Source organism: Maylandia zebra, linkage group LG12 (genome assembly GCF_041146795.1).
Source record: "Maylandia zebra isolate NMK-2024a linkage group LG12, Mzebra_GT3a, whole genome shotgun sequence".
NCBI lineage: Eukaryota > Metazoa > Chordata > Actinopteri > Cichliformes > Cichlidae > Maylandia > Maylandia zebra.
The window spans coordinates 11,762,229-11,788,449 of record NC_135178.1 but is presented as its reverse complement, the minus strand read 5'-3'; the positions used below and the strand labels follow the sequence as shown (position 1 = coordinate 11,788,449).

The 26,221-nt window shown below is 43.1% G+C and overlaps 1 protein-coding gene across 1 annotated transcript in view; it reads left to right on the top strand.

Annotated features, from left to right (window-relative positions):
* Positions 1–26,221, top strand: part of cacna1ba (calcium channel, voltage-dependent, N type, alpha 1B subunit, a) — a 315,954-nt gene that overhangs the window by 108,590 nt on the left and 181,143 nt on the right. The window contains exons 12-19 of the mRNA XM_076890695.1: positions 8,427–8,633; positions 12,327–12,439; positions 12,605–12,717; positions 12,797–12,928; positions 15,816–15,888; positions 15,971–16,088; positions 16,252–16,319; positions 22,258–22,364. Of these exons, the coding sequence (XP_076746810.1) occupies positions 8,427–8,633; positions 12,327–12,439; positions 12,605–12,717; positions 12,797–12,928; positions 15,816–15,888; positions 15,971–16,088; positions 16,252–16,319; positions 22,258–22,364 (931 nt within the window). The remainder of the gene's footprint in view (positions 1–8,426; positions 8,634–12,326; positions 12,440–12,604; positions 12,718–12,796; positions 12,929–15,815; positions 15,889–15,970; positions 16,089–16,251; positions 16,320–22,257; positions 22,365–26,221) is intronic.

The following is a 26,221-nucleotide window of genomic DNA, read 5'->3' as shown; positions in this document are numbered from 1 at the left end:
CAGAGAGAAAACAGTGAATTTACTGTATCTACAGTGAAAAACAATAGGGAAAACATATACAAGTCCTGGAACTGGACTTGTAGATACACCCCAAGGTGGTGATCTTCAAAATCCCCACACAGTGCTCGCGTCCGTGAACATTGGAATGGCATATATCCAAACTCATATCCAATCTGTGACTCTGCTCCTGTTTCCTAGTAAAGATAAACACAATAAGTCAGCTAGGCAATCCGTCTTCAAAGCAAGGTTTTTCAAAAGCAAGTCCATGGCTGTACTGACGAGGTAAACTGAAGGATCGAGTGTCAACTGGACCTCAGCCACACTGTTAAATAAGACGCTCCTGATGCCGGTAATCAGCAGCAGCTGGCGGCGGCTGACGAGCAGCAGGTGTGGCTGCCTCCAGCACGAGAACACTTCTGGGTCAAAGGATCACCCGGCGCCCAATATTTCCGGGGGCGTGAGCATCAACTTTTATGCACATTACAGGGAGATGGAAAAAAGGAGATAGAACAACAAAATACTACACACGACAACAGAATATGCTTAACTAGACCATTGGGCAGGGTGACCCGCAAGGATCGCCAGCCCAGGGTAAACCTAAAACACATGGGCCCCCAGACAGGCCCATGACAGTCAAATTCAGAAGGCTATACACTAAAGTAGGAGAGCACCAAACTCTATCCTGATATATACATGATTTGAAACATTACCCTTAATTTTTTTAATTAATTGACAATAATTTATATCAAAAACTCCTAAATCAGACCAAATAGGAGTCAATTTAGGCCTGGCAGGCTATTGGGCTTTTCATAAAAGTAGCATGTTAATGAAAAATGGCTTTAGAATAATGAAGAATACTGGTGGTTTTAGCAACAACATTTTTAAATGACTAAATGCATAATCGCCACAAAATACTTTAACTTTACCTTATTCTTCATTTTGATTTGAGGTCAACATATTTTCTTGAAAAACACAGATTTTAACTTTTGAGTTATAGTTCCATCTTGAGTTTGGCTTAAATTTAAAAGAAATATTGCAAAGTTTTAAAATAAATTTGATAAGGCTTGTTGTACAGTATACAGTGTCAATAACAGCTAAGTAGAGACAAACATAAAACTGGATAATGTAGTCACTTAGGTGATACAGTATGAGTCAGAGGTCGTGTCATAAACTGGCTGTGTGGAGGCAGATGAGCACCCAAACGCAAAACTCACGGAGACAAAAAGCTGAACTCAAAATCACTGCTTTATTGCAGGCTTCACAAAGAAACAGAACTAAACTGGGAATGCTAACTGAGGACCGAGGGAACACAGAAAGGCACACAGGCTTGCGCACACAAATTTTAGAATAATTTATATTATATAATGTGTTTTTCTGGATACACTGTGCTTTTTCAGCATTCAAAGATTGATGACACCGTGTCCGAGCACTGGCTATGAATTTCAGAAGGACCAGGCCTTAACTTAACAGAAAAGTTAGCAATAGTTCTTTTCCTATTACAGCTACATCCACGTCTGTCGTGCTAGGCTGCTCACTAGGGCTGGATATCATCACTGATTTCTATAATCCATTCGATTCCAGTTTTCAAAGTCCCGATTCGATTCAACTTAGCCTCAGACAGTCAGAAATATTATAATTCTGATCATTTATCAGTACTGACTTCTTCAGAATTGTGAACATCACAGCAGATGCCTTTGTGTGAAAGTAACTGAGAATAAAACACAGAAAAACATGAAGGAGTCTGGTCTGGCTTTTTATAGCAGATAACCTTAAAAATATTCTACAATGTTCTGCATATAAAGTTTAAATTTCTTCAGTATTGAACAACAGAAAAATAGGCTTTCTTGTCCGAGGTCATTTAAGTGAAAAAAAGAAAAGAAAAAGACAGCAGCCTACAGTGCTGTAAACAACGGTAGACTGGTGGGTAGTAAGCGAATGAATAATACAGAAAACAGAGATTGGAGACGGGAAACTGTTCTTGAAGTACAGAGAGAGATAGAGAGAGAGCTAGCTGTGCATGAAGTGTGATTTTAATTGTTGTGGAAGCAAAACAGCAAAATTCATGACGACATTGCTGCTTCTTTTGCTGCTGACTCGGTGAATTTTGGTTGGAGAGAGACAAAACCTGCAGCTCAGAATCAGCGCAAAAAGACGTAAACACAGCGCGGACCGCACGCATCAGAATCGCTAAGCTCCGACAGCGTGTCCATCTACGGGCCGTCGGGTGAGAAAGCCGAGAAAGACAAAGTTGATTCTGATGCGTCGGTCCGTTCTGTGTTACGTCTTTGTGTGGAATCCGTGTACCTGCTCTCATTTGCTGTTTGGTTGATGTTGAAATGGTTTTGTGGACTTTAATCTGAGAATCTGGCGTTTCTGGCAAAACACAGTTATATTTAAAAGTCGATTCAGGATTTAATAAATTGATATCACTTTATTCAAGCTACTCACCTCTCACTTCCTTTTTTTTTTTTTTTTTTTTTTTTTTTAAATTTTATTTTCACTTACTGAATACGGGACAGACTTGACTGGGGGAAAGAAAGAGGGAAAGAGAAACAGCTGAGAAGAGGGACGGGGGAGAAGGGCAAAAGACAAAAACCAACAGAACGGGCAGAAAAAAAAAGAAAGAAAAAAAATGCATATATCGATCACCTGGATCACCTGCTGAGAAAGAAAAAAGAAAACAAGCAGAAGAGAACAAGAGTAATAGAATAAACAACATCACAATGATATATGGGAATATGACAGTAAATACTAAATATTAAACATTATTGTGCAGCACATAAGATCAACAGAACACAGTGTGCTTTGAGGTAGGAGCCAAAAAGGGTGTAGTTTGTGGGTGTGATCACCCGTGTGTACACCTATGAGCATGGACGCGCTTGTTTTTTTAAAAGGTTCCTTCATGTAATGATCTGCTAGAGGGTGTGGGGGGGCCACAGCCCCGTCCTCCAGGGCATGAAGCAGGTATGGAGGAGATCAAGACTCCAGACATCCAGAGGCCCCCAGAACACAAGAGACCAAGGAAGACCAACAGAGGGGCAGCCGCGCCACTGTCCCAGAAAGAGCTGAGGAGAGTCCCAGATGAGGGCTCACTTGGCAGCCGCGGAGCAGAAGCCAGGGGGAGTTGCAGTGACGCGCACGTGAGCTCCGCCGGCAGCCAGCCGTGCCTGAGTGACCGAGCCCCAGGCCGAGAGGCCGGGGGAACCCCACCTCCGAAGTGGCCCGAGCGAGCCCCAGGCTCCAGCAGTCCGCCACTGGCAGGGGAAGTGGTGGTAGGGGGAGATAGGCCTCCAAACCTTGGAGGGCCTGAGATGTCCCCAGAGAGGTGGCGCCTGACACCCAACCTGACATATAGACACAGACATACAGGCACACACATATACAAACATCCATTCCCACCCTCATGCTCTCATATGCACTTACTCCACACTCAACCAACGTGGAGACAGACATAAAGAGACGCTGTACACACGATCACACCCCCCAAGCTTACTCTACAAACCCGGGTCTAGGTACCCTTGCCCCTGGAGGGGGGAACTGCACCCAGACCCAGGTGGTGTTACCCTTTTCCCTGCGGTGGGGGGAGGCAGACCGCCCCGACTCCGCAGCAGCAGGGAGGCCCCACACTCCAGACCGCAGTCGGACGGCCAACTCCTCCTCCTAGCCCCCCGCTCCAGCAGGCCGCAGAGAATGGGGGTGAGAGAAGACTCCAAACCTCCCTCCACCCGCTCATTGTAGTGTTGATGCATGTGTGTTCTAAGGTGCATTTAAAACCCAGGAGGGCATGGAGCTACCTGCCAGAGAGCAGCAGGTAAGCGCATGGTCCCTCCTGCTAGCCCTCAATGTCTACGTGTATTTAAAATTGAGAGGTGGGCAACGACGCCAGGGGTGAGGTGTACACCCTGATGGTACTTTGGATTCCGTGGGCGGCCGTGGCTCAGGGGGTTGGGAATTGCATCTGTAACCGGAAGGTTGCCGGTTCGATCCCTGGCTTCTCTGTCCTGGTCGTTGTGTCCTTGGGCAAGACACTTTACCCTACTTGCCTACTGGTGTTGGCCAGAGGGGCCGATGGCGCGATATGGCAGCCTCACTTCTGTCAGTCTGCCCCAGGGCAGCTGTGGCTACAACCGTAGCTTGCCTCCACCAGTGTATGAGAGTGAATGAATAGTGGCATTGTAAAGCGCTTTGGGTGCCTTGAAAAGCGCTATATAAATCCAATCCATTATTATTATTATTATTACACCCTGATGGTACTTTGGATTCCGTGTATCGTGCCCACCCACAAGATCCTATATGTATGTGAAATGAGAGTGTGAGTAATGTGAATGTCTAAGTTGTGGGATAAAATTGAGGCAGAGGCAGCCAGAAGGGGACAGAGGGGGGGTGGGGGGGTAGCCTCCTCTGCACCCTGGTGACATACCTCTACTCCAAGGTCCTGCATGTGTGGGTGGTTGTGGTGGAGCGGGAAGAGGGAACAGTGCAGCAGCGCCTCCCGGCCCCACAGAACCCGGGACAGTCCACCCAACCCCACCACAGAGAAAACTGCACCCACCCCACCATCCACTCATCTTCCAGACTACATAAGACAATAAACACCCAGGCTGAGATCTTCCTCCACCTCTCCTGTATCTCCCCCTCCTGCAGAGAGAGCTCCTGAAGAGAGGAAAGCTCCTGCAAGATGTGACAATCTCCCCCACCAGTTGAAGAGCCCCCCAGGTGGCTCGATGCACCGGCGGCACCCTGCTCCAGGGCTGGGCCCCCATGCACCCACCCGCCCACAACCCCGGCAACACACCAACCAGGACCCAAGCCCCCGAGGCCCGGCCCGGGCCCCAGCCCAGAGACGGAGCGACCCCAGAACCTCACGCCCATCCCAGACCCACCCAGGGGCAGCCAGTAACCCACGTCCGTCAGCACAGACCCTCCCCTAACCCCGCTGCACGCAGCCGCGAGGAAACAGTCACCTGAGAGCCAACAGAGCCCCTAACCGGACATGACCGCTACCCCGGGTTGAGCCCCCCAAGGAAGATGCCTCCGGGGAACCCCCCGACGCCCTAAGCCTGTCCCTACCCCCACACCAATCACAACAGTAAAGGCGGGACCAAACTATGACCCCCCACCCCCACTAGGTGATGGAGCTGATCAAAGGAGCCCAGAGCAATTGATCTGATGTGATGGCAGAGGCTGTATCAAGACTAATGTAATCTAATAGATAATTTCTATATTGGTTAGAATTAAGATTATTTTTATTTTTCCAGTTCATGAGGACTGTTTTCTTGGCTATGCATATGGGCGATATTCTTTTCTGAAGTGACATTATCTAAGCTACCCAACAAACACACTAAGGGGGAAGTTGGAATGTTACATTTCAGACATTTCGATAAGTCTTCACATATCTCGCGCTAAACTTCTGAACTGGTAGACAGAACCAAAGAGCGTGGATATAATTGTCCGGTGAATTGGTTTGGCAGTGTGAGCAGTTGTTGGTAGACGTAAAGCCCATCTTGAACATCCGATGACCTGTATAGTGCACTCTATGTAATATTTTGTATTGAATTAATTGAAGACTGGGATTTCTAATTAGATGAAAGGTTTTTAAGCAAATCTGAGACCAGAAGTTTAGGTCAAAGTTAACTAATAAATCCGCTTCCCATTGTGCAATAGGAAGTGATATTGATTCATCTGTTTTAGAAAGCATTCTGTATATTTTGGATAGTAATTTGGGGGTTTTAAGAGTAAGAAATTGAACCACACTTGGTGGTGTTTGTAGTTCAACTTGACCCGGTTTAAATTTCTTTTTTACTATGGATTTAATTTGTTGATATTCTAAAAATCTTTTCTTGTTGATCCCATATTGTGTAACTAGTCCGTCAAATGAAATAAATTCTGTTCTTTCTAGTATGTGTTCTAAATATTTGATTCCTTTACCACTCCAATCTGAAAAGTTTATCATATTATTGTTTTGTAATATGTCAGGGTTGTTCCAGATAGGTGTACGTTTGCATGGGATTAATGAAGACGCCGTCAATATTAGAAACTCCCACCATGCTGTCAGAGAAGAGCTGATGTTGATGCTTTTAAAGCATTCATGTCGTTGGATGTTTGAGCTGATAAATGGTAGATCTGAGATCTCTAGATTATTGCAAAGTGCTTGTTCTACATCTAGCCAAGGTTCATCTAAGAGGGTATGTTTTAGCCATCCTGAGATAAACTGAAGCCTGTTGGCTAAGAAGTAGTGCTGAAAGTTAGGCAGTTCTAGTCCTCCTTTATCCTTGGTCTTTTGTAGTGTTTTTAAGCTTATACGTGGGGGTTTATTTTTCCAAAGGAATCACCTCTCACTTCCACCTGCACTTTCAACTGGACCACGGCCAATCAGAGAGGTCCCACCCCTTACTATCTCTGATTGGTTTAGTCCACGATAGGGGCATAATGTGTGTCTGTTGTTGACCACAGGGAAGTTTGCAGATTTTTTTTTTTTTTTTGCTACCCGAACAGTTGGTCGCACAGGTGCAACCAAATATTTTTTTTTAGTCGCACCACTGAAAAATTTGGTCGCATTTGCGACCAAATTGGTCGCACTCTAGAGCCCTGCATAAAAGGCAGACTCGCGCTCCCGGGCGTGCCGAGCCTCCTGCCTTCTCCTCTCGTTAGGAAAGGCGGAGTCTGCACGCTGCCGATTCCATAAGGAGTTTGCTGGGTCCATGACTGGTCGCGTCGTACTGTCATAAACTGGCTGTGTGGAGGCAGATGAGGACCTAAACGCAAAACTCACGGAGACAAAAAGCTGAACTCAAAATCACTGCTTTATTGCAGGCTTCACAAAGAAACAGAACTAAACTGGGAATGCTAACTGAGGACCGAGGGAACACAAAAAGGCACACATGTTCGGGGAGGAGACAGTCGCGACACTGAACTGAGGGAGACATGCACATAAAAGTCACAAGGGGAAATCAAATAAGGAACAACTTAACAGAGCAACACAGGAGCCATGGCCTAAATAAAGAACAAAATACAAAAATACATGAAAACTAAAAATGCTGGGCCAACATGGCCCAGGATCATGACAGGTCGGGTTTAAAATAGAACAGGAAATGATTATCCCACTAGTCTTCCTGTGCCAGTAATGAAATTCTAATGGAACCATTTTTCTCCTTTCCTTTTTTGTCCAGTCCCACTTGACATTTGGGCTTAATTTAAGTTACTGAAAGTTTAATATAGTAGAGGCTAAATAGGAACAAGAAAGAATTAAAAAATTAAAAAAAACAGAAGAAAACCATGAATCAATATATGAACATTACCTGATGCTGCTGAAAGTTACAGAGGTTTTATTAGAGACAAAGCTAAGCGCTTTGCAATTTGGCATAATTTGTAAAAATTTCAATTTCTTTGGTATTGAACAGCATGAATCATGCTTTCTCGTTGGAGGTCATTTTTGAACAAACAAGCACTGTGCACAACAGTAAATTGGTGTGTAATAAGCCTGGAAGCACAATAAGTAAGTGAATAATGCAGAAAATACAATTTTTTGATGGTAAATTGGCCTCTGAGTACACTGAGAGTGAGAGCGGTGGGGGATGTAAAAGCAAAAGTAAGAGGGAATTCATGACAATGTTTATCAAATGTAAAGCGTAGTTTTGATCTTCTTTTGCTACTTGTTCAGTTAAATTTGGTTGGAGAGGGACAAAACCTGCAGCTCCACTCCAGAATCTGTGAGATGTACTGTGAGATGGCGTTCAGCACTTGACGGCATGCCCGGTAAACTGGGATATGCTCTTTGTGTTTGCGTCTTTTTGTAGAATCCGTTTACCTGCTCTCATTTGCTGTTTTAGTTGTTTGAGGGTAAAAACTAGAATTAGTTTTGTAAGCTTTAACCTGAGATTCTGGTGTTTCTGCCAAAATACATTTGTGTTTAAAAATCAATTTAGGATTTAATCAATCGATATCACATTGCTCAAACTAAAATCAATTTGAATTGGGAAATCGATTTTTTAAACCCACCACTAGTGCGTACTAAAAGTTACATATTATTGGGTTTCAGTTTGATTTTTGGGATGTTTCTTAAATTAAAGAAATAAGACTGGATGATCTTTGAGAGGTGCTATTCAAAACAAACACTGGTCAAAAATAATACAATGCTTCCTAACAGCTGATTTGATGTTGTTAACCTTGGGCTAAGTGTAAAAGCAGACCTCCTTAGCTGTCTGGGCCAAATAAAGTAAAGATGAGGATAAATATAATGAGAAGTGCCAGGAATACTAAGCCAATTCTGTAATCTGTCAGTAAGAATGATCAGTCTTAATCTACTTTAAGATCCATGGCTCTAGCTGATTATAATCAAACATATCTTGATTTGGAAGGAGCACCTCATTTTTAGACTTGGTAACTTTATTGCAATTTTGTATCTTTTGCTCCAACTGCCCCCCCAGGGTCGCCATATGCTCGGGCAAGTGTGAAGAGCAAGAATGAGAGTTCATCTTACTTCAGGAGGAAAGAGAAGAGGATTCGCTTCACCATCCGGCGTCTGGTTAAATCCCAGAGCTTCTACTGGACAGTGTTATGTCTGGTTGGCCTAAATACACTGTGTGTAGCTATAGTACACTATGACCAGCCTGAGTGGCTTACCTATGCACTATGTAAGTATTCAACAGTTCTATACATTTTAAATAATTTTCTTGTAATCCTGTATGTTTTCATGGACCTGTACGTTTTCAAAATCAATTTTAACTATAGTTACTAGTTGCTTAATATTAAATGTATTTTAGCCATTACTTGATATAAAAAATTCTCATATCAGTGCATGGATGGCTTTATTATTTTATTTTGGCCATGATACAGCTTGAAACATGATAGTTGTCAAAATGGATTTCAAGTGATTCTCTACTCATTGTTGAGATGGAGCGCTTTTTAGCCAGTTAAACCACGAAGAGGACCATTATCAACAGTTGAAGCAGTATTTACATGAAAGTAACTGCAAGTGTGCCATTCAAAATGAAAACATAAATACGCATGCCACTCTTTACCACCTAAAGTAGATAGCTTACACCTGTTGGTTCCGTCTTACCAGTAATGTTATAACAAATCAATATTACAGTTGTGGTCAGATGTTTACATTCATTCGTTATGGGAATGAATGTCATGGTAATTTTGAGCCTTCAGTGATTTCTTTTAACTCTTAGTTCTTTCGCCTGGATGGAATTGTTGTACAACATACACATTTAATGACTTTAAAAAGCAAGAATTGGGTGCACAAGCTGGAATTTGGTTTAATTTTTTTTAAAATCCACAGAATATGAAACATATACATATAGGCTCAATATGTGCACACACTCACAAGTCTGTAATAAGTGGTGCTAAAGGTTGAACAATGTCTTTTAACTTGACACAGTAAACATCTATTAAATTGCCATTAATGATCATGATTGACAAGAACCAGTATGTCTTTGATAGCATAAAAAGGATTTGTTTTAACTTGATTTTGCACTAATTGGACATTTAGTAAGAATAATGGGAGTCCAGGGAATTAAGTGAAGAAATATGGTATCTAACCAGATTCCCTACTCTGGGTGGCTTTGCCTTGGCCTCTAGAATCCTGGAGTAGTTTTTTGACCAAGATATGTCCTTCAATGTACATACTGTAATAAACAATTATGTAGGACTGCTTTCTTCTTCAATATTTCTAAAATTAGAAACATCCTGTCTCAGAGTGATGCTGAAAACCCAGTTCATGAATTTCTTACTTCTAGAGCGGACTACTGTAATTTGTTACTACCAGGATGTCCTAAAAACTCCCTGCGAAGCCTTCAGTAACAAGAGTGCTGACAGGGACTAGAAAGAGAGAGCATATTTCTCCTCTATTGGCTTCTCTTCATTGGTTCTCTGTTAAATCCAGAATACAATTTAAAATTCTTCTCCTCACATAGAAGGTACTGTATAATCAGGCGCCAGCAGGTCTTAAAGACCTTATAGTACAGTATCACCTCAACTGAGCACTTTGCTCTCAGTGTGCGGGCTTACTTGTAGTTCCTAGGATATTTAAAGGGAGAAGTAGAGGCAGAGTCTTCAGTTTTCAGGCCCCTGTTCTGTGGAATCAGAGTATTAAAGTGTACAGGGAGTGCAGAATTATTAGGCAAATTAGTATTTTGTCCACATCATCCTCTTCATGCATGTTGTCTTACTCCGAGGTGTATAGGCTCGAAAGCCTACTACCAATTAAGCATATTAGGTGATGTGCATCTCTGCAATGAGAAGGGGTACGGTCTAATGACATCAACACCCTATATCAGGTGTGCATAATTATTAGGCAACGTCCTTTCCTTTGGCAAAATGGGTCAAAAGAAGGACTTGACAGGCTCAGAAAAGTCAAAAATAGTGAGATATCTTGCAGAGGGATACAGCAGTCTCAAAATTGCAAAGCTTCTGAAGCATGATCATCGAACAATCAAGCGTTTCATTCAAAATAGTCAACAGGGTCGCAAGAAGCGTGTGGAAAAACCAAGGCGCAAAATAACTGCCCATGAACTGAGAAAAGTCAAGCGTGCAGCTGCCAAGATGCCACTTGCCACCAGTTTGGCCATATTTCAGAGCTGCAACATCACTGGAGTGCCCAAAAGCACAAGGTGTGCAATACTCAGAGACATGGCCAAGGTAAGTAAGGCTGAAAGACGACCACCACTGAACAAGACACACAAGCTGAAACGTCAAGACTGGGCCAAGAAATATCTCAAGACTGATTTTTCTAAGGTTTTATGGACTGATGAAATGAGAGTGAGTCTTGATGGGCCAGATGGATGGGCCCGTGGCTGGATTGGTAAAGGGCAGAGAGCTCCAGTCCGACTCAGACGCCAGCAAGGTGGAGGTGGAGTACTGGTTTGGGCTGGTATCATCAAAGATGAGCTTGTGGGGCCTTTTCGGCTTGAGGATGGAGTCAAGCTCAACTCCCAGTTCTACTGCCAGTTTCTGGAAGACACCTTCTTCAAGCAGTGGTACAGGAAGAAGTCTGCATCCTTCAAGAAAAACATGATTTTCATGCAGGACAATGCTCCATCACACGCGTCCAAGTACTCCACAGCGTGGCTGGCAAGAAAGGGTATAAAAGAAGAAAAACTAATGACATGGCCACCTTGTTCACCTGATCTGGACCCCATTGAGAACCTGTGGTCCATCATCAAATGTGAGATTTACAAGGAGGGAAAACAGTACACCTCTCTGAACAGTGTCTGGGAGGCTGTGGTTGCTGCTGCACGCAATGTTGATGGTGAACAGATCAAAACACTGACAGAATCCATGGATGGCAGGCTTTTGAGTGTCCTTGCAAAGAAAGGTGGCTATATTGGTCGCTGATTTGTTTTTGTTTTGTTTTTGAATGTCAGAAATGTATATTTGTGAATGTGGAGATGTTATATTGGTTTCACTGGTAAAAATAAATAATTGAAATGGGTATATATTTGTTTTTTGTTAAGTTGCCTAATAATTATGCACAGTAATAGTCACCTGCACACACTGATATCCCCCTAAAATAGCTAAAACTAAAAACAAACTAAAAACTACTTCCAAAAACATTCAGCTTTGATATTGAGTTTTTTGGGTTCATTGAGAACATGGTTGTTGTTCAGTAATAAAATTATTCCTCAAAAATACAACTTGCCTAATAATTCTGCACTCCCTGTATAGAGGGCAAAAAGCATGAGCAAATTTCAAGATTGCTGCATAACTAACAACACTAGGTCACTCTGCTGTTTCTTCTCAAAATGTGCCATTCTGTTACATTATGTTTTAGGCTATGTCATCTTGTTTTATGTAAAAGGAAAAGGGATGAAAATAATTTAATTCACCCTAACATTAAGCACTCCAAATGAAGTGCATAAAAAAATGAAGAAATATTTATTAAATTTTCAAATGTACAACTATATTTTGACTTTTTTCTTACATTTGTGTAGTTGACTTATAATGTTAATGTCCAAAAATAGCTGCAACTAAGATTGTTGGTGCCATATTTGGATGCTGGTGGAGGTTTGAGGCTTTAAAGATCATGTTGCTCATCATCCTTCCATTCACTTGAAGCATTCCATTAGAATTATAGTACCAGCTTTATTATGATCCTGGTGAGATCATCTTTCTTGCATACAAAATTGCCGTTGCCTGTATCTGCTTTTTTTTTTTTTTTTTTTTACTAGTACTCTAATTCCTGTAGTTCTGTGCTGCAGCAACACGTGTAAACACACATGACTCAAACAGCGTTTTGTAATACACAAATAGTCTCTTTCTGTGTCTTATTCACTGTTGGCATAGCTGCTATAGAATCAGCTATATCTATTTCTTCTGGACAGACCTTGCGGAGTTTGTATTTTTGGGCCTGTTCCTGGTGGAGATGTCCATGAAAATGTATGGTCTTGGACCCCAGAACTACTTTCACTCCTCTTTCAACTGTTTTGACTTCGGGGTGAGTTGCCCACTTCAGTTGACTGTTTCGTCAATTTGTTGTGCATTTTGAGAACATTTATAGGGAAACTAGCATGATTCAGAACTAGTTCTATAGAAAAGAAATGTAGCAAATTATTGAAGAAAGAAATTCAGACAGTTTTGATTTATCAAACTGTGTTCACAGGTGATCATTGGCAGTATTTTTGAGGTGGTCTGGGCAGCCATGAAGCCTGGGGCTTCATTTGGAATCAGTGTCCTGCGAGCACTGAGGCTGCTCCGGATCTTCAAAGTCACCAAGTGAGTAAATGGAAATGTTTGTCTGTGTTCTGTAAAACCGGATTACACAATGGATTCATACTGGTGTGTCTTTGTGTAGGTACTGGAACTCATTAAGGAACCTTGTGGTATCCCTACTCAACTCCATGAAGTCCATTATTAGCCTGCTGTTTCTGCTCTTCCTCTTCATCGTGGTCTTTGCTCTGCTGGGTATGCAGCTCTTTGGTGGCCAGTGAGTAGATTTTTTCTGCTGATTTATTATTTATTTATTGTGATGCAGCTAATGACAAGACTCTTGGCAGGATTTACTAAGCAGGAAAAATTAGCTGGAGCAGCATTTCGGTAAGGCAATGATGGAGCACATTACTGTACTAAATCCAGTAATTGGACCAGTGGTTCCCAAACTTTTTTTGCTAGGCAGGGGGGCCTAGCAAAAAAAGTTTGCGAACATTTTTCCTGTAAAACAAAGGGGGTTGTTTTACAAGAATAATGTTCGCGACCCCCCCCCCCCCCCCCCCCCTTGTTGCACGTACATGCACACATGCACAAACACATCCTCCAACCACACACACACCCATATTTTGCTCCATTGCGGTTTCTTTCACACCTCAAACATTTAGTAAACAATTCAACAAATACAAGTAATCTGCAACAAATGACAGGTAGTAATAAAATAAACTACTAACTCTTTTAGGCTACTTCCACACCAACACGGATATTTTTGAAAACGCAGCTGTTTCGTCCACACGTAAACGGCGTTTCCTATCACCAAAAACTGAGATTTTTTAAAACTCATTTTTTTCCGTTTACGTGTGGGTGAGGAATACAGAGTTCATCACGCAACGTCAAAGGTATGTGCCTTTTTTCACGTCACGCTGTGCGCCACGTTTACATGAGATGAATTGCAGAATGGGAGATAGAGACAAAATACTGTTACTGTTAATCTTACTGTCTTCAGGTTTTACATGCTTACATATACACACGCAGTTACTGTCCCTCCATTTAGAAAGTAGTGATGGGATTTCCAGCTCTTTTTAGAGAACCGGCTCTTTCGGCTCGGCTCACTAAAAAGAGCCAGCTCTTTTGGCTCCCAACCGCCTCTTCAGGTTGTTTTGTTGCTTTAATTAATTAATTATCAACAACAATATAAAATTATGCACAAAAGGAATTAGTAATGTAAAAAAACGTGGTTTTCTTTATGTATGCTTATATATAAATATTTATGGGGGTCCCTAGAGACGAAACACGTACAAACTTCAAAGCACTTAGAAATTCCAAAGCACGTACAAACTCCAAAACACATTTCTAGCGTTAACTAAACTTCCAAAACAGAGCTACCTAGATCACTTAAATTACACAATCGAATTCATACGTCTATTGTTTTTGTATTAATACACAAACACTCATATATATATATATATATATATATATATTCAAATTATTTAAAAAAATCTTCATTTACCTGTTACTACCACACACTCAATCCGATTGTTGGTACTTCCTGGCTTGTGTAGCCACTAGGTAACAAAATCTCAACACGGCCCCTAGCATCCTGGAGCATTTCCGTTGTGTTTTGGAGTTTGTACGTGTTTTGTCTCTGTAAATATACTTTTATTTATTCACGCCACATAAAATGTAATAAATAAATTATAAAATACAGAAACCAGCTATTTACATTTCATACATTTCAACTTTTAACTACTTAAATTTTCAGCTTTTTCCTTTTAAACAAATTCAAAGTGAAACAACACAAAACACTGCAAACCACAAAACAATAAAATATAAATTAAAATATGGGGAAAAAAAGAACGCCCAGATCTTTAATTAAGGGAAAGGTTGGCATTTAGAAATATTAATATCACACTCAACTGACTGCGTTTTATCTTCCCATTGCACTGATGGGTGGACAGTTCTTAGGTGCCTGTGCATGTTGTTTGTGGAGCTGGCTCTATATGATATCCTTTTCTTGTAGACACTCTGCCTTTTTTTTGTCAATAAGATTGACGTCTGGTTCCAGACTTTGCTTCTTTTCTTTGTGTCACTCATTTTCTTTACTGTACTTTTCCAATGTGACGGTGTTGTCTCTTGTTGCTCCCGGCTCTCTTTCTTTCCCTCTCCCTCCTGCTCTTGTTGTGTGCTACTGCTGTTGCGAGTGTAACTACCGCCCAGCCCCCTCAGCTCAGTGCTGTGCAGAGGGGGGAGGGGCGCAAACGCAAGGCTCTGTTTGCCGTCTCTGCTCAGCGCAAACACAAGGGTGACTTGCAGTGTGAAGCAAAAAAAAGTGAAAGAGAGGGCAGGAGAAAGAAAAAAACAAGCAAACAAAAAAATCCACGGCTCCCAATAAGGAGCCGGTTCACATCGTTCACTTCAAACATCCGGCTCTAAGAGCCATTTCGTTCGCGACCGACCCATCAATATTAGAAAGGCAGAGGCATATTTTCTAGTCTTTGGCTCAGAATGAAGTTGGTTTGGAAACATATTCAGCTATGCTTCATCTCCTGCTTTGCGTTTCTGTGAGCGCGACGTGCTATCAGTGTCCAAGCGTCTTGTTCCACCCCCCTTTTCATACCGCTACCACTACAATCAACTGATTTAGGTTGGTGTGCAGGTGGAGGACAATGGTGAAGCAATATAGAGATACAAGGATTGAGAAATGGAGATGTGAATATTACATATATTTTGGTTGCACAAAAGGATAACTGACAGCAAAGTGGAAACAATGATTAATTAAAAAAAACAAAACACGTTATACTGCTAACAGAACTTTGGCTCTTTGCAAGCCTCTGAACAAACAGCATGCTAACGCAATGCTAGCCAAGAACCCTGCATGATTATCTTTTGCCTACATTGGGTTTGAAGTAATTAAGTCCCAGTTGACAGACACCACTACAAGCCTCTTAAATTTGAGAAGGAAAAATAGTCAGTGATCAACCACGAGGTCCCACAGCCTCAGATGACTCAAATTTAATGATAAACATATATATTTGGAATAATTTACAGGAGTGTAATTGAGAGGACAATAAGTTGCTCAATACAGCAGGAGGTGGAGGATGAGTGAGAGGTATAGTGCTGAGGCTTTGTAGACTAATCACAGTCAGAGACTATTCATCTCCCTGCAGGTTTAATTTTGAAGACGAAACACCGACAACCAATTTTGACACATTCCCAGCAGCCATTCTCACCGTCTTCCAGGTAAAGATCAATTAAGTCATGTTATATTTTTTCATACTACCACTGAACTGGACCCCTAAAGCAGTCTCTGTCTCCCCTGCAGATCCTAACTGGAGAGGACTGGAACGCAGTCATGTACCATGGGATTGAATCCCAGGGGGGTGTGCATGGGGGAATGTTCTCTTCCATTTATTTCATCGTACTTACTCTCTTTGGAAATTGTATCCTGCCTCATATATCAAGATAGATTCTCTTTGTTGACACCAGGCAGCTTTATAGCCCTGCCAAAGTTTTTATTATTGATTTGAAGATTAGCTGGACCTGTAAATACTGATTCTGTGTTTATCAATCCTTTGGTGTTTTCCTGAGAACATAAATAACCAGACACCCTCCTCAATGTGTTCTTGGCCATTGCTGTTGATAATCTTGCAAATGCCCAGGAGCTCACTAAGGTACGATATATTGTTATATATTTCATTTAATTTTTCACCCTTAGTAAAATCTTCCATGGCCTTTACTTCATTTTTTTCTTAATCCTCTGAATCATCCTCAGTCTTAACTTTAACTAAAGGTAGTCAGATTTTTGATCTATTTTTATGCCTGTTTTCTCTAAATAAAGGGCCATGGTGTGATGACAGAGGGTTAAGACACAGCACTGACAAGATTATGATGTAATCATTATGATGTCATAATCTTGGATGAGTAGGTTGATGGACATCCTTAGATTAAGGATCGAGTTCTTTAGATAACTGGAAGGTGTAGAAGAACTCTTGCAATCTTCTTTACTTAGCCCTCAGGGACATTCCATGTCAACTGGCCAAATGCTTATAACGCTGACTATCTTGGATTTCTCAGAAAAAGTCCCCTGCTAATGCTATAACACCTGGTGTAATACAAAAGCCAATTTTTGTGTTATGCCATTATTAGTTATAAACATAATAACAGGGGCTATGTTGTCTGGGGGCTTTTGCCCCCTGGTAGGGTCTCCCATGGCAAATTGGCCCTGGGTGAGGGACCAGACAAAGAGCGATTCATAAGACCCTTATGAAAAGGACATCGAGGTAACAGTTTACCCTGCCCGGGATAGGGTTACCGGGGCCCCGCCCTGGAGCCAGGCCCGGGGAGGGTGCCCGAGGGCGAGCGTCTGGTGGCCGGGCCAGAGCCCTAAGAGGAGACATGGGCCCATCGTCCCGCAGGCCCACCACCCGCACGAGGCGCCATAGGGGTCGGGTGCATTGTGTGCCGGGTGGCGGTCAGGAGCGGAGGCCCTGGCGGACTGACCCCCGGCTGCCAAGACTGGCAATTGGGACATGGAATGTCACCTCTGGTGGGGAAGGAGCCTGAGTTAGTGCGTGAGGTTGAGAGGTACCGGCTAGATATAGTCGGGCTCACCTCTACGCATGGCTTGGGCTCTGGAACCAGTCTCCTGGAGAGGGGCTGGACTCTGTCTCAGTCTGGAGTTGCCCCTGGTGAGAGGCGGCGGACTGGGGTGGGTATCCTAATATCCCCTCGGCTTGCTGCCGGTACGTTGGGGTTTTTCCCGGTGGACGAGAGGGTTTGTTCCCTGCGCCTTAGGGTCGGGGAACGGGTCCTGACTGTCATCTGCGCTTATGCACCGAGTGGCAGTTCAGAGTACCCAGCCTTCTTAGAGTCCCTGGGGGGGGGGGGGGGGGGGGGTGCTGGAGGGTGCTCCACCTGGAGACTCTGTTGTCCTGCTGGGAGACTTCAATGCTCACGTGGGTAACGACAGCGAGACCTGGTGGGGCGTGATTGGGAGGAACAGCCGCCCTGATCTGAACCTGAGCGGTGCTCTGTTATTGGACTTCTGTGCTAATCACAGTTTGGCCATAACGAACACCCTGTTCGAACATAAGAGTGTCCATAAGTGCACGTGGCACCAGGATGCTCTAGGCCGTAGGTCGATGATCGATTTTGTAATCGTATCAGCAGACCTGCGACCATATGTTCTGGACACTCGGGTAAAGAGAGGGGCTGAGCTGTCAACTGATCACCACCTGGTGGTGAGTTGGATCAGGTGGCGGGGGAAGACGCTGGACAGACCTGGTGCACCTAAACGCGTAGTGAGGGTGTGCTGGGAATGTCTAGCAGAGGCCCCAGTCCGCGAGATCTTCAACGCACACCTCCGGCAGAGCTTCAACAGCATTCCGAGGGAGACTGGGGACATTGAGTCCGAATGGACCATGTTCAGCGTCTCCATTGCCGAAGCTGCTGCATTGAGCTGCGGCCACAAGGTGGTTGGTGCCTGCCGTGGTGGTAATCCCCGAACCAAATGGTGGACACCAGAGGTGAAGGGAGCCACCAGGCTGAAGAAGGAGTCCTATCGGGCTTGGTTAGCCTGTGGGACTCCGGAGGCAGCCGACAGGTATCGACAGGCCAAGCGGAATGCGGCTCGGGCAGTGGCTGAAGCAAAAACTCGGGTGTGGGAGGAGTTCGGAGAGGCCATGGAAAAAGACTTTCGGGCTGCCTCGAAGAGATTCTGGCAAACCGTCAGACGTCTCAGGAGGGGAAAGCGGTGCTCTACCTGCACTTTGTATAGTGCTGGCGGAGCGCTGCTGATGTCGACTGAGAAAATTGTCAGGCGGTGGAAGGAATACTTCGAGGACCTCCTTAATCCCACTGACACGTCTTCCGAGGAGGAAGCAGAGTCTGGGGATGAGGGGAATGACCCGCCAATTTCCGGGGGCGAGGTCACTGAGGCAGTTAAACAACTCCTTGGTGGCAGAGCCCCTGGTGTTGATGAGGTCCGCCCCGAGTTCCTGAAGGCTCTGGACGTTGTAGGGCTGTCCTGGTTGACACGCCTCTGCAATGTTGCGTGGAGATCAGGGGCAGTACCTGTGGACTGGCAGACCGGGGTGGTGGTCCCCAGCTTTAAGAAGGGGGACCGGAGGGTGTGTTCCAACTACAGGGGGATCACACTCCTCAGCCTCCCTGGGAAAGTCTATGCCAGGGTGCTGGAAAGGAGAGTTCGTCCGTTAGTCGAACCTCGGATACAGGAGGAACAATGCGGTTTTCGTCCTGGTCGCGGAACACTGGACCAGCTCTTTATCCTCTCCAGGATACTTGAGGGTGCATGGGAGTTTGCCCAACCAGTCTACATGTGTTTTGTGGACTTGGAGAAGGCATTCGACCGTGTCCTTCGGGGTGTCCTGTGGGGGGTGTTGCGGGAATATGGGGTGTCTGGCCCATTGCTACGGGCCATTCGATCCCTATACAACCGTTGCAAGAGCTTGGTTCGCATTGCCGGCAATAAGTCGGACTCGTTCCCGGTGGGTGATGGGCTCCGCCAGGGCTGCCCTTTGTCTCCGGTTCTGTTCATAATTTTTATGGACAGGATTTCTAGGCGCAGCCAAGTGGCGGAGGGCTTTCGCTTTGGTGGCCTCAGAATCTCATCTCTGATTTTTGCAGATGATGTGGTTCTGTTGGCTTCATCGGGTGAGGGCCTCCAGCTCGCACTGGAGCGGTTCGCAGCCGAGTGTGAAGCAGCGGGAATGAGGATCAGCACCTCCAAATCTGAGGCCATGGTTCTCAGCCGGAAAAGGGTGGAGTGCCCACTCCGGGTCGGGGATGAGTTCCTGCCCCAAGTGGAGGAGTTCAAGTATGTCGGGGTCTTGTTCGCGAGTGATGGGAGAAGGGAGCCGGAGATCGACAGACGGATTGGGGCTGCAGCTGCAGTAATGCGGACGCTGCACTGGTCCGTCGTGGTGAAGAGGGAGCTGAGTGTAAAAGCGAAGCTCTCAATTTACCGGTCGATCTACGTCCCTACCCTCACCTATGGCCACGAGCTGTGGGTAGTGACCGAAAGAACGAGATCGCGGATACAAGCGGCAGAAATGAGCTTCCTCCGAACGGTGGATGGCCTCTCCCTTAGAGATAGGGTGAGAAGTTCGGCCATCCGGGAGGGGCTCAGAGTAGAGCAGCTGCTGCTCCACATCGAAAGGAGCCAGCTGAGGTGGTTCGGGCATCTGACAAGGATGCCCCCTGGGCGCCTCCTGGGTGAGGTGTTCCAGGCATGTCCCACCGGGAGGAGGCCCCGGGGCAGACCCAGGACACGCTGGAGAGATTATATCTCTCGGCTGGCCTGGGAACGCCTTGGTATTCCCCCGGATAAGCTGGAGGAGGTGGCTGGGGAGAGGGAGGTCTGGGCCTCTTTGCTTAGGCTGCTGCCCCCGCGACCCGGCCCCGGACAAAGCGGATGAAAATGGATGGATGGATGGATAGTTCATAAAATATTTTTTATGAAGTTCTAGGCATTTTCAAGCCTTTTCTGAAGGAAAAGTGTATCACAAAAACAAAAGAATAAGAAATATTGCTAGATAGTGTAATCAGAGTAGAACCAAATTTGGCCGTTTCTGGATGGTACTCTAATTAATTAATTTAGTTAATGTGCATATTTTTTATTTTCATTTCAAATGATCATTTTTTGATAATCTTCACAGTTATCATTTTCTGTTAAACCATATTCACTATAATGTTATGATTCTAAGTTATCCTGTTAGATATATAATATACTAATGATACTTCTGAAAACTTAGCTTCATATATCAAATACTTTTCAACATATGTATTTAAACAAAGGTTGGTTGACCCACTTTCATTTTTTCATACATAATGTGAAATAGTTAATGTTATAGTTTTCTAGTTATAACTGAGAAAATAATTTTGTTAAATATATGCATATCTTGCTTCTAAATTTTAACCAGAGTTTTCAGAATCTTCCGGGGCTGCGCTTGTCAAAATGGTAGCCATTTAAAGCAGGTCTTGAAAATGAAACACATGCATATATTTAGCTAACTTGAGTAGTAATTGAATAGAAATTTAGAATTTAGTTCTATTTGGGTTGCAATATTTACTTTTAGTTTTGTTTTGTGGTATAGCTTGTGATATTTGCTCATGAAATAAAGATTTTTTTTATGAAATATTAATTTTTTTGTCACAAAAATGAAAAAAAATTCTTTATTATTCTATATTATAAAATTATTCTGTTTTTATCATCATTCCTAAAGCTTTTGATGTAAAACAAACAAACAAACACAATTCTGATTTTAACTAAGGTCTAAACCTATGCTATATTTAGAAGAAAGGCAAGATAGATTTTTTTAATAATTAAAAGGGAAAGGTTTCAGTTTGAATTATCTATTTGTCCCTGATTGCCAGAACTTCACTATTTAATATGACAAAAAATGATATATTCTTATTGTTGGGGGTTAGAGTTAGAATTAGGGTGAAGGCTGGTGTCATCAATAGGTGGCTTAGACCTCAGAGGTTTAATTAAGGGTGTTTTCACACTGTTGGTGTTTAGTCCGTTTAGATCAAACTTGTCCTTTTATCTCTTTGTGCCATGTGTTCGATTTTTGTCTGTGTGAAAGAAAACCAGATTACATGTAAAAGGTGAGGAAAAGTGATTTGGAACAGACTAAAGATGCTATTGATGTCAAAATGCCCTAAGATGGCAAGCCCAGGTTTTGGCAAAAGAAAAAAGAACCTCGTAATCTTCAGTGATTTTACCCTTATAATATATCCATATTCTGAATGCTCCTGCTAGACTTAAATTTGCCTTGTTCTTTAATAGTGGACCTTCTATCAACAATGGTCACAGTAAAATAAATATATTATAAAGGACTTCTCAGTGTATTGAGTGACAACACCTCCGAGCTGCTGAAAAAGGCCCAACAGAGACTGTACTTCCTGAGAATTCTCAGGAGGAATAACATCACGCAGAGACTGCTGGTGTCCTTCTACAGAGCCACCATTGAGAGTGTTCTAACTTACTGCATATGCATCTGGTACACTAGCTGCACAGGGGCTCAGAGGAAAGCACTCCAAGGGATCATTAACACCGCCCAAAAGATCACTGGCTGCCCTCTCCCCACACTGGAAGTTCTACACAACGCCCACTGTTTTAAAAAGGCCCAAAACATCATAAAAGACACCTCACATCCTGGCCACTCCCTGTTCGAACTGTTGCCCTCAGGCAGACGGTACAGGGCAATCAGAGCAAGGACTAATAGACTCAAACACAGCTGTTATCCAACTGCAATAACACATCTGAATACTACAAAAAAATGTCCATCACGCCACTCTTGTGTTAATCTATGCACGGTCTGAAGCATGTGTGTGGGAATGTATGTGAATGTTTTACTGTTATATCTTATTAGTATTTTAAGTATTCTATCTATTTTATTTATTGAATTTTATTGTTTTATTTATATTTTGATATTGCTAGGGATGATGCAATGATCGGGGACCATTCTTAATTTCGTTGTTCTCATGACAATGACAATAAAGTTTCTGATTCTGATATTTATTATAGTCCTGAAATAAACACAAGTTAAAATATGTGTCCATGTATGTTTTTTTCTATACCTATAGGATGAAGAGGAGCAAGAGGAGGCTATTAATAAGAAACTTGCCCTCCAGAAGGCCAAGGAGGTAAAGGAAGTCAGCCCCATGTCAGCTGCTAACATTTCCATCACAGCGTAAGTCTACTTCCTTTAATGTTTGTCCTGACTTGATAAACTGCATCGTAGTGACTCCCAAGAATTGTGGGTGGTTTTCCTTTAGCTACATTAAGGACCACTTTACAAGTATGCAGTCTAAATCCTTCCATCCTGTGTCAATATTCAACACACAGAATACATTTTTGCATTTTTGATGTTCATATTAAATCTTTGTCCACAAAATATCATTACAAATATAGAAAAAAAGCAGAAATATGTAACAGCTTAGCACAAAACAACTCAGCTAGAATGGTTCTCTGAGATTGCAGACCAAAGCCAATGCTCAACTCTTCTGTGATATAACAAACACCATCTTAACAAATATCAGAATAGTATTTCCAAAGCTATTAGATCTGTGCAGGTTGGATACTAGCATTCCCTAGTGTTCAGCTGTTGCAAAATCACTTTGATTGGCTGTGACACATGTTCAGAAAACATCATTTTGTGAGGCTTGATGAGACAATCATCCCTGCCTACTGATAAATACTGGGAAATACATTTGTGACTAAAAAAAGTTAATGTTTGTCAAAACAAAAACGTCAAATCCAGTGTGGCAGAAAAATTTAAACTTTAAACTTTGCTTGATCCAACAAATCAAATCATGCATATGGTTCAGAATGTGTTAATTGTTTATTCATATTTATATGTAAACAGTTCATTACATGGTCATTATCTGGAACACAAAACATCCTTGACTACTGTTTGTTAATTCAAATGAGACTTTCTCAATATCTTTGTTATCTATGCTAGCGCTTACATCTTGTGGAGATTTACCCACTTGAGGAATGGTCATCTGAAATATATGTACGTGGATGTTTTATATCTAAAACTTTTAATCCGAAAATATTTTTCTTTGAGACATCGTTTTAGAAAGTATTAGTGTGGATTGCACGGGCAGCACGGTGGCACGGTGGTTAGCACTGTTGCCGCACAGCAAGAAGGTCCTGAGTTCAATTCCACCATCAGGCCGGGGTCTTTCTGTGTGGAGTTTGCATGTTCTCCCCGTGTTTGCGTGGGTTCTCTCCGGGTACTCCGGCTTCCTCCCACTGTCCAAAGACATGCAGCTTGTGGGGATAGGTTAATTGGATAATCCAAATTGCCACTAGGTGTGAATGTGCGAGTGAATGAGAGTGCGAATGGTTGTCTGTCCCTATGTGTTAGCCCTGCGACAGACTGGCGACCTGTCCAGGGTGTACCCTGCCTTTCGCCCCATGACAGCTGGGATAGGCTCCAGCGCCCCCCGCGACCCTGAAAAGGATAAGCGGAAGCGAATGGATGGATGGATGGATAGTGTGGATTGACCATTGTCAAGGCTAATAGGATGGTAGACTTTAGCACAGCGCTCGGGAGATCACAGTTCAGTAAGACAAGAAAAGGGAAATAGTCCAGGAACAAAGCGAATCAACACATCCAAAATTTACAGTTCACACTCCCTTTCAACTGAGGATTAAGCGCACCACACCAGGGAAGGAAATCCAGGGGCCTGTGCACAGGAAACAGACAGTCAAAATCCGAGCAAAAACAGAGTAGCAGGAGCCAGGGTTTCAGCTAACCGATTAGCCCAATTACCAAACAAAGAGTTATCCTCATCCACTACCTTAAGTAGTGGATTCTTGATAAACATGTGGGTGATTAGAGCAGGTGTGCCTGGCCAGAGTTGGGAACCCGTAAAAAGAGGAGAGAGGGGAAACACAAGGGAGAGCTAGACAAAAAACAAAACCTTGATGTGCAAGCCAAGGAAGACTCACTGTGTAGAATATGAAAGTTGCCCTTCTTCCAGTCCCACGTAGTACAGGACAGTAGACCGGCACTGGGATTCTATTGCGATTGGTAAGACGTTTATTTTGCTCCATGGTCCTTAGCAGGATAGCATAGGTAGCCTTCCAGTGGCAGTGCCAACTGCATAGATTATGCCATACGACAAGCTCACCTTCTATGGCATGTCATGACATCATGGGCATACTCCACCAAGCAAATTTACTTACAGGTATAAATAAAGTAACCTTGAATCTTTGGTCATCCCTGGTTACGTAATCATAATGATTACGTAACCAGGGATGACCAAGGACCAGAGGAGTAAGAAGGGCTTCAAACACATAGAAGCTCACATCTTCAGTGTGGTTGCCAGAGAGAGTGAGTGAGACAGTCTGAGTCTTGTGTGATATCAGGGAGGTCCTTTTCCATCCAGGGCCATGACTTAAAATACTTTACAGAGGGACATTATTGGGACATTGTTAGTGTGGGGGAGAATAAGAGCCAGGAGCATTCTGGGAAAGTTAAATTTTCACCTGTGTTTGCGGACATGGTCATCAATTTTTACACATTGCAAATTTACTTGATGAGCAGCCAACATCAGGGTTAGACTCAAAAACATTCCGAAATTTAGGAATGAAATCTTCAAAAGAAAGAATGGGGCTTGCTTTTAGCACAGCCTGTGCCCATTTTAGCACCTGGTCTTAAAATATCTCCACAAAAAAAGCAATCTTGGAACAATCTGACTCATATGCCCTTTTTTGTTTGAATACTAGCAAACTCTATGTGTAAGAAATCCAGCACATTTGCTAAACTCACCCTTGAACACCTCGGGAGTGGAGAGACAGTCAGTTCTCTGATCTGAGGAGGTGAGGGGATAGAGGCTGAAAATGGTGGATTAACCATACCTTTTTACTACCTTTTACCTCTGCGATTTCTTCAGCGATCATGGTTCGCCAATAATGTGGCGGAGCATTTGCTCATGCCAGTCCACTTCCTTTGAAGTGAAAGCACAGCTCACAAGAGTCAGCTCAGTCCATTTTTGTGGTTGTATTGTTCTGTCAGAGATGATTGGCAGGTCCAATAAAAACAGAGCCTTAGCCTCAGCAAGATGTGATGAATCTCGCCAACAAATATAAACATAAAAAACAAGCACAGAGAAACAAGAAGGAGAAACATTAAATACTAAGAGAAAAACAGACAAAGAACAAAACCTGGAGTAGACAGCCAAGCAGGATGGAGGCACCATGGCAGTCACAGTCAGAATGTTCTTTAATTAGATATATTAACATAACATATATTAAATAACCAACAATTGCACCAGTTTCTTAAACTGTCATGTAAATAACAACCAGGATAAGGGATTGTAGAACCTTAATTAAAACCTAATTGATTCCCCTTGTTTGCACATTATCCTATATGTAGTTAGGAAATGTCAAGATGATCAAGAAAACCACCCATCTGAATAAAGTATAATTTTGCCAAACCTCCTCTAAGGGTTAGACTCTGTTAGTGTCAGTGGACCTCTGGCTTGAGAATTTGAATCTCAAGGTTGTCTCCAAAAGTTGATTCTGTTCATGTGGACGTAGCATTTTCAGTGGGAGAAACATTTCGTCACTCATCGAAGTGACTTCTTCAGTCTCAGCTGACTGCAGGTTTCCCTAATCTTATAAACAGTACATTTGCATAATGACTGAAACCAGCCCAGTCCTCATTTCATTCTCATTTGATAGGATACTAATAGACAGAGTAGACAGATAATAATTGAATGTTGTCTGGCTGTTTCTCTGACTTCATGCTATATGTTTTCCCCACGTTCCCCTTTTTTTTTTTTGTGCATGTGCAGTTTTCTAACATGCAGTTGAAGTAACGTGCACTCTAGCAGCTCGTCCATCTGCAGCATTAGCTCACTGTGAGTTATTTTTACAACTTTGAAGTTCTGTCATTAACGTCCCCACATCCCTCTCCTGTTGACGTTAAACACTGTACTCTTATCAGGTAAACCTTTTTGTCATTCTGCCTTTGTGCCTGTGACAAAGTGGCTAGGACAGAATTCATTTGCCATTTGTCACTTGCATATATTG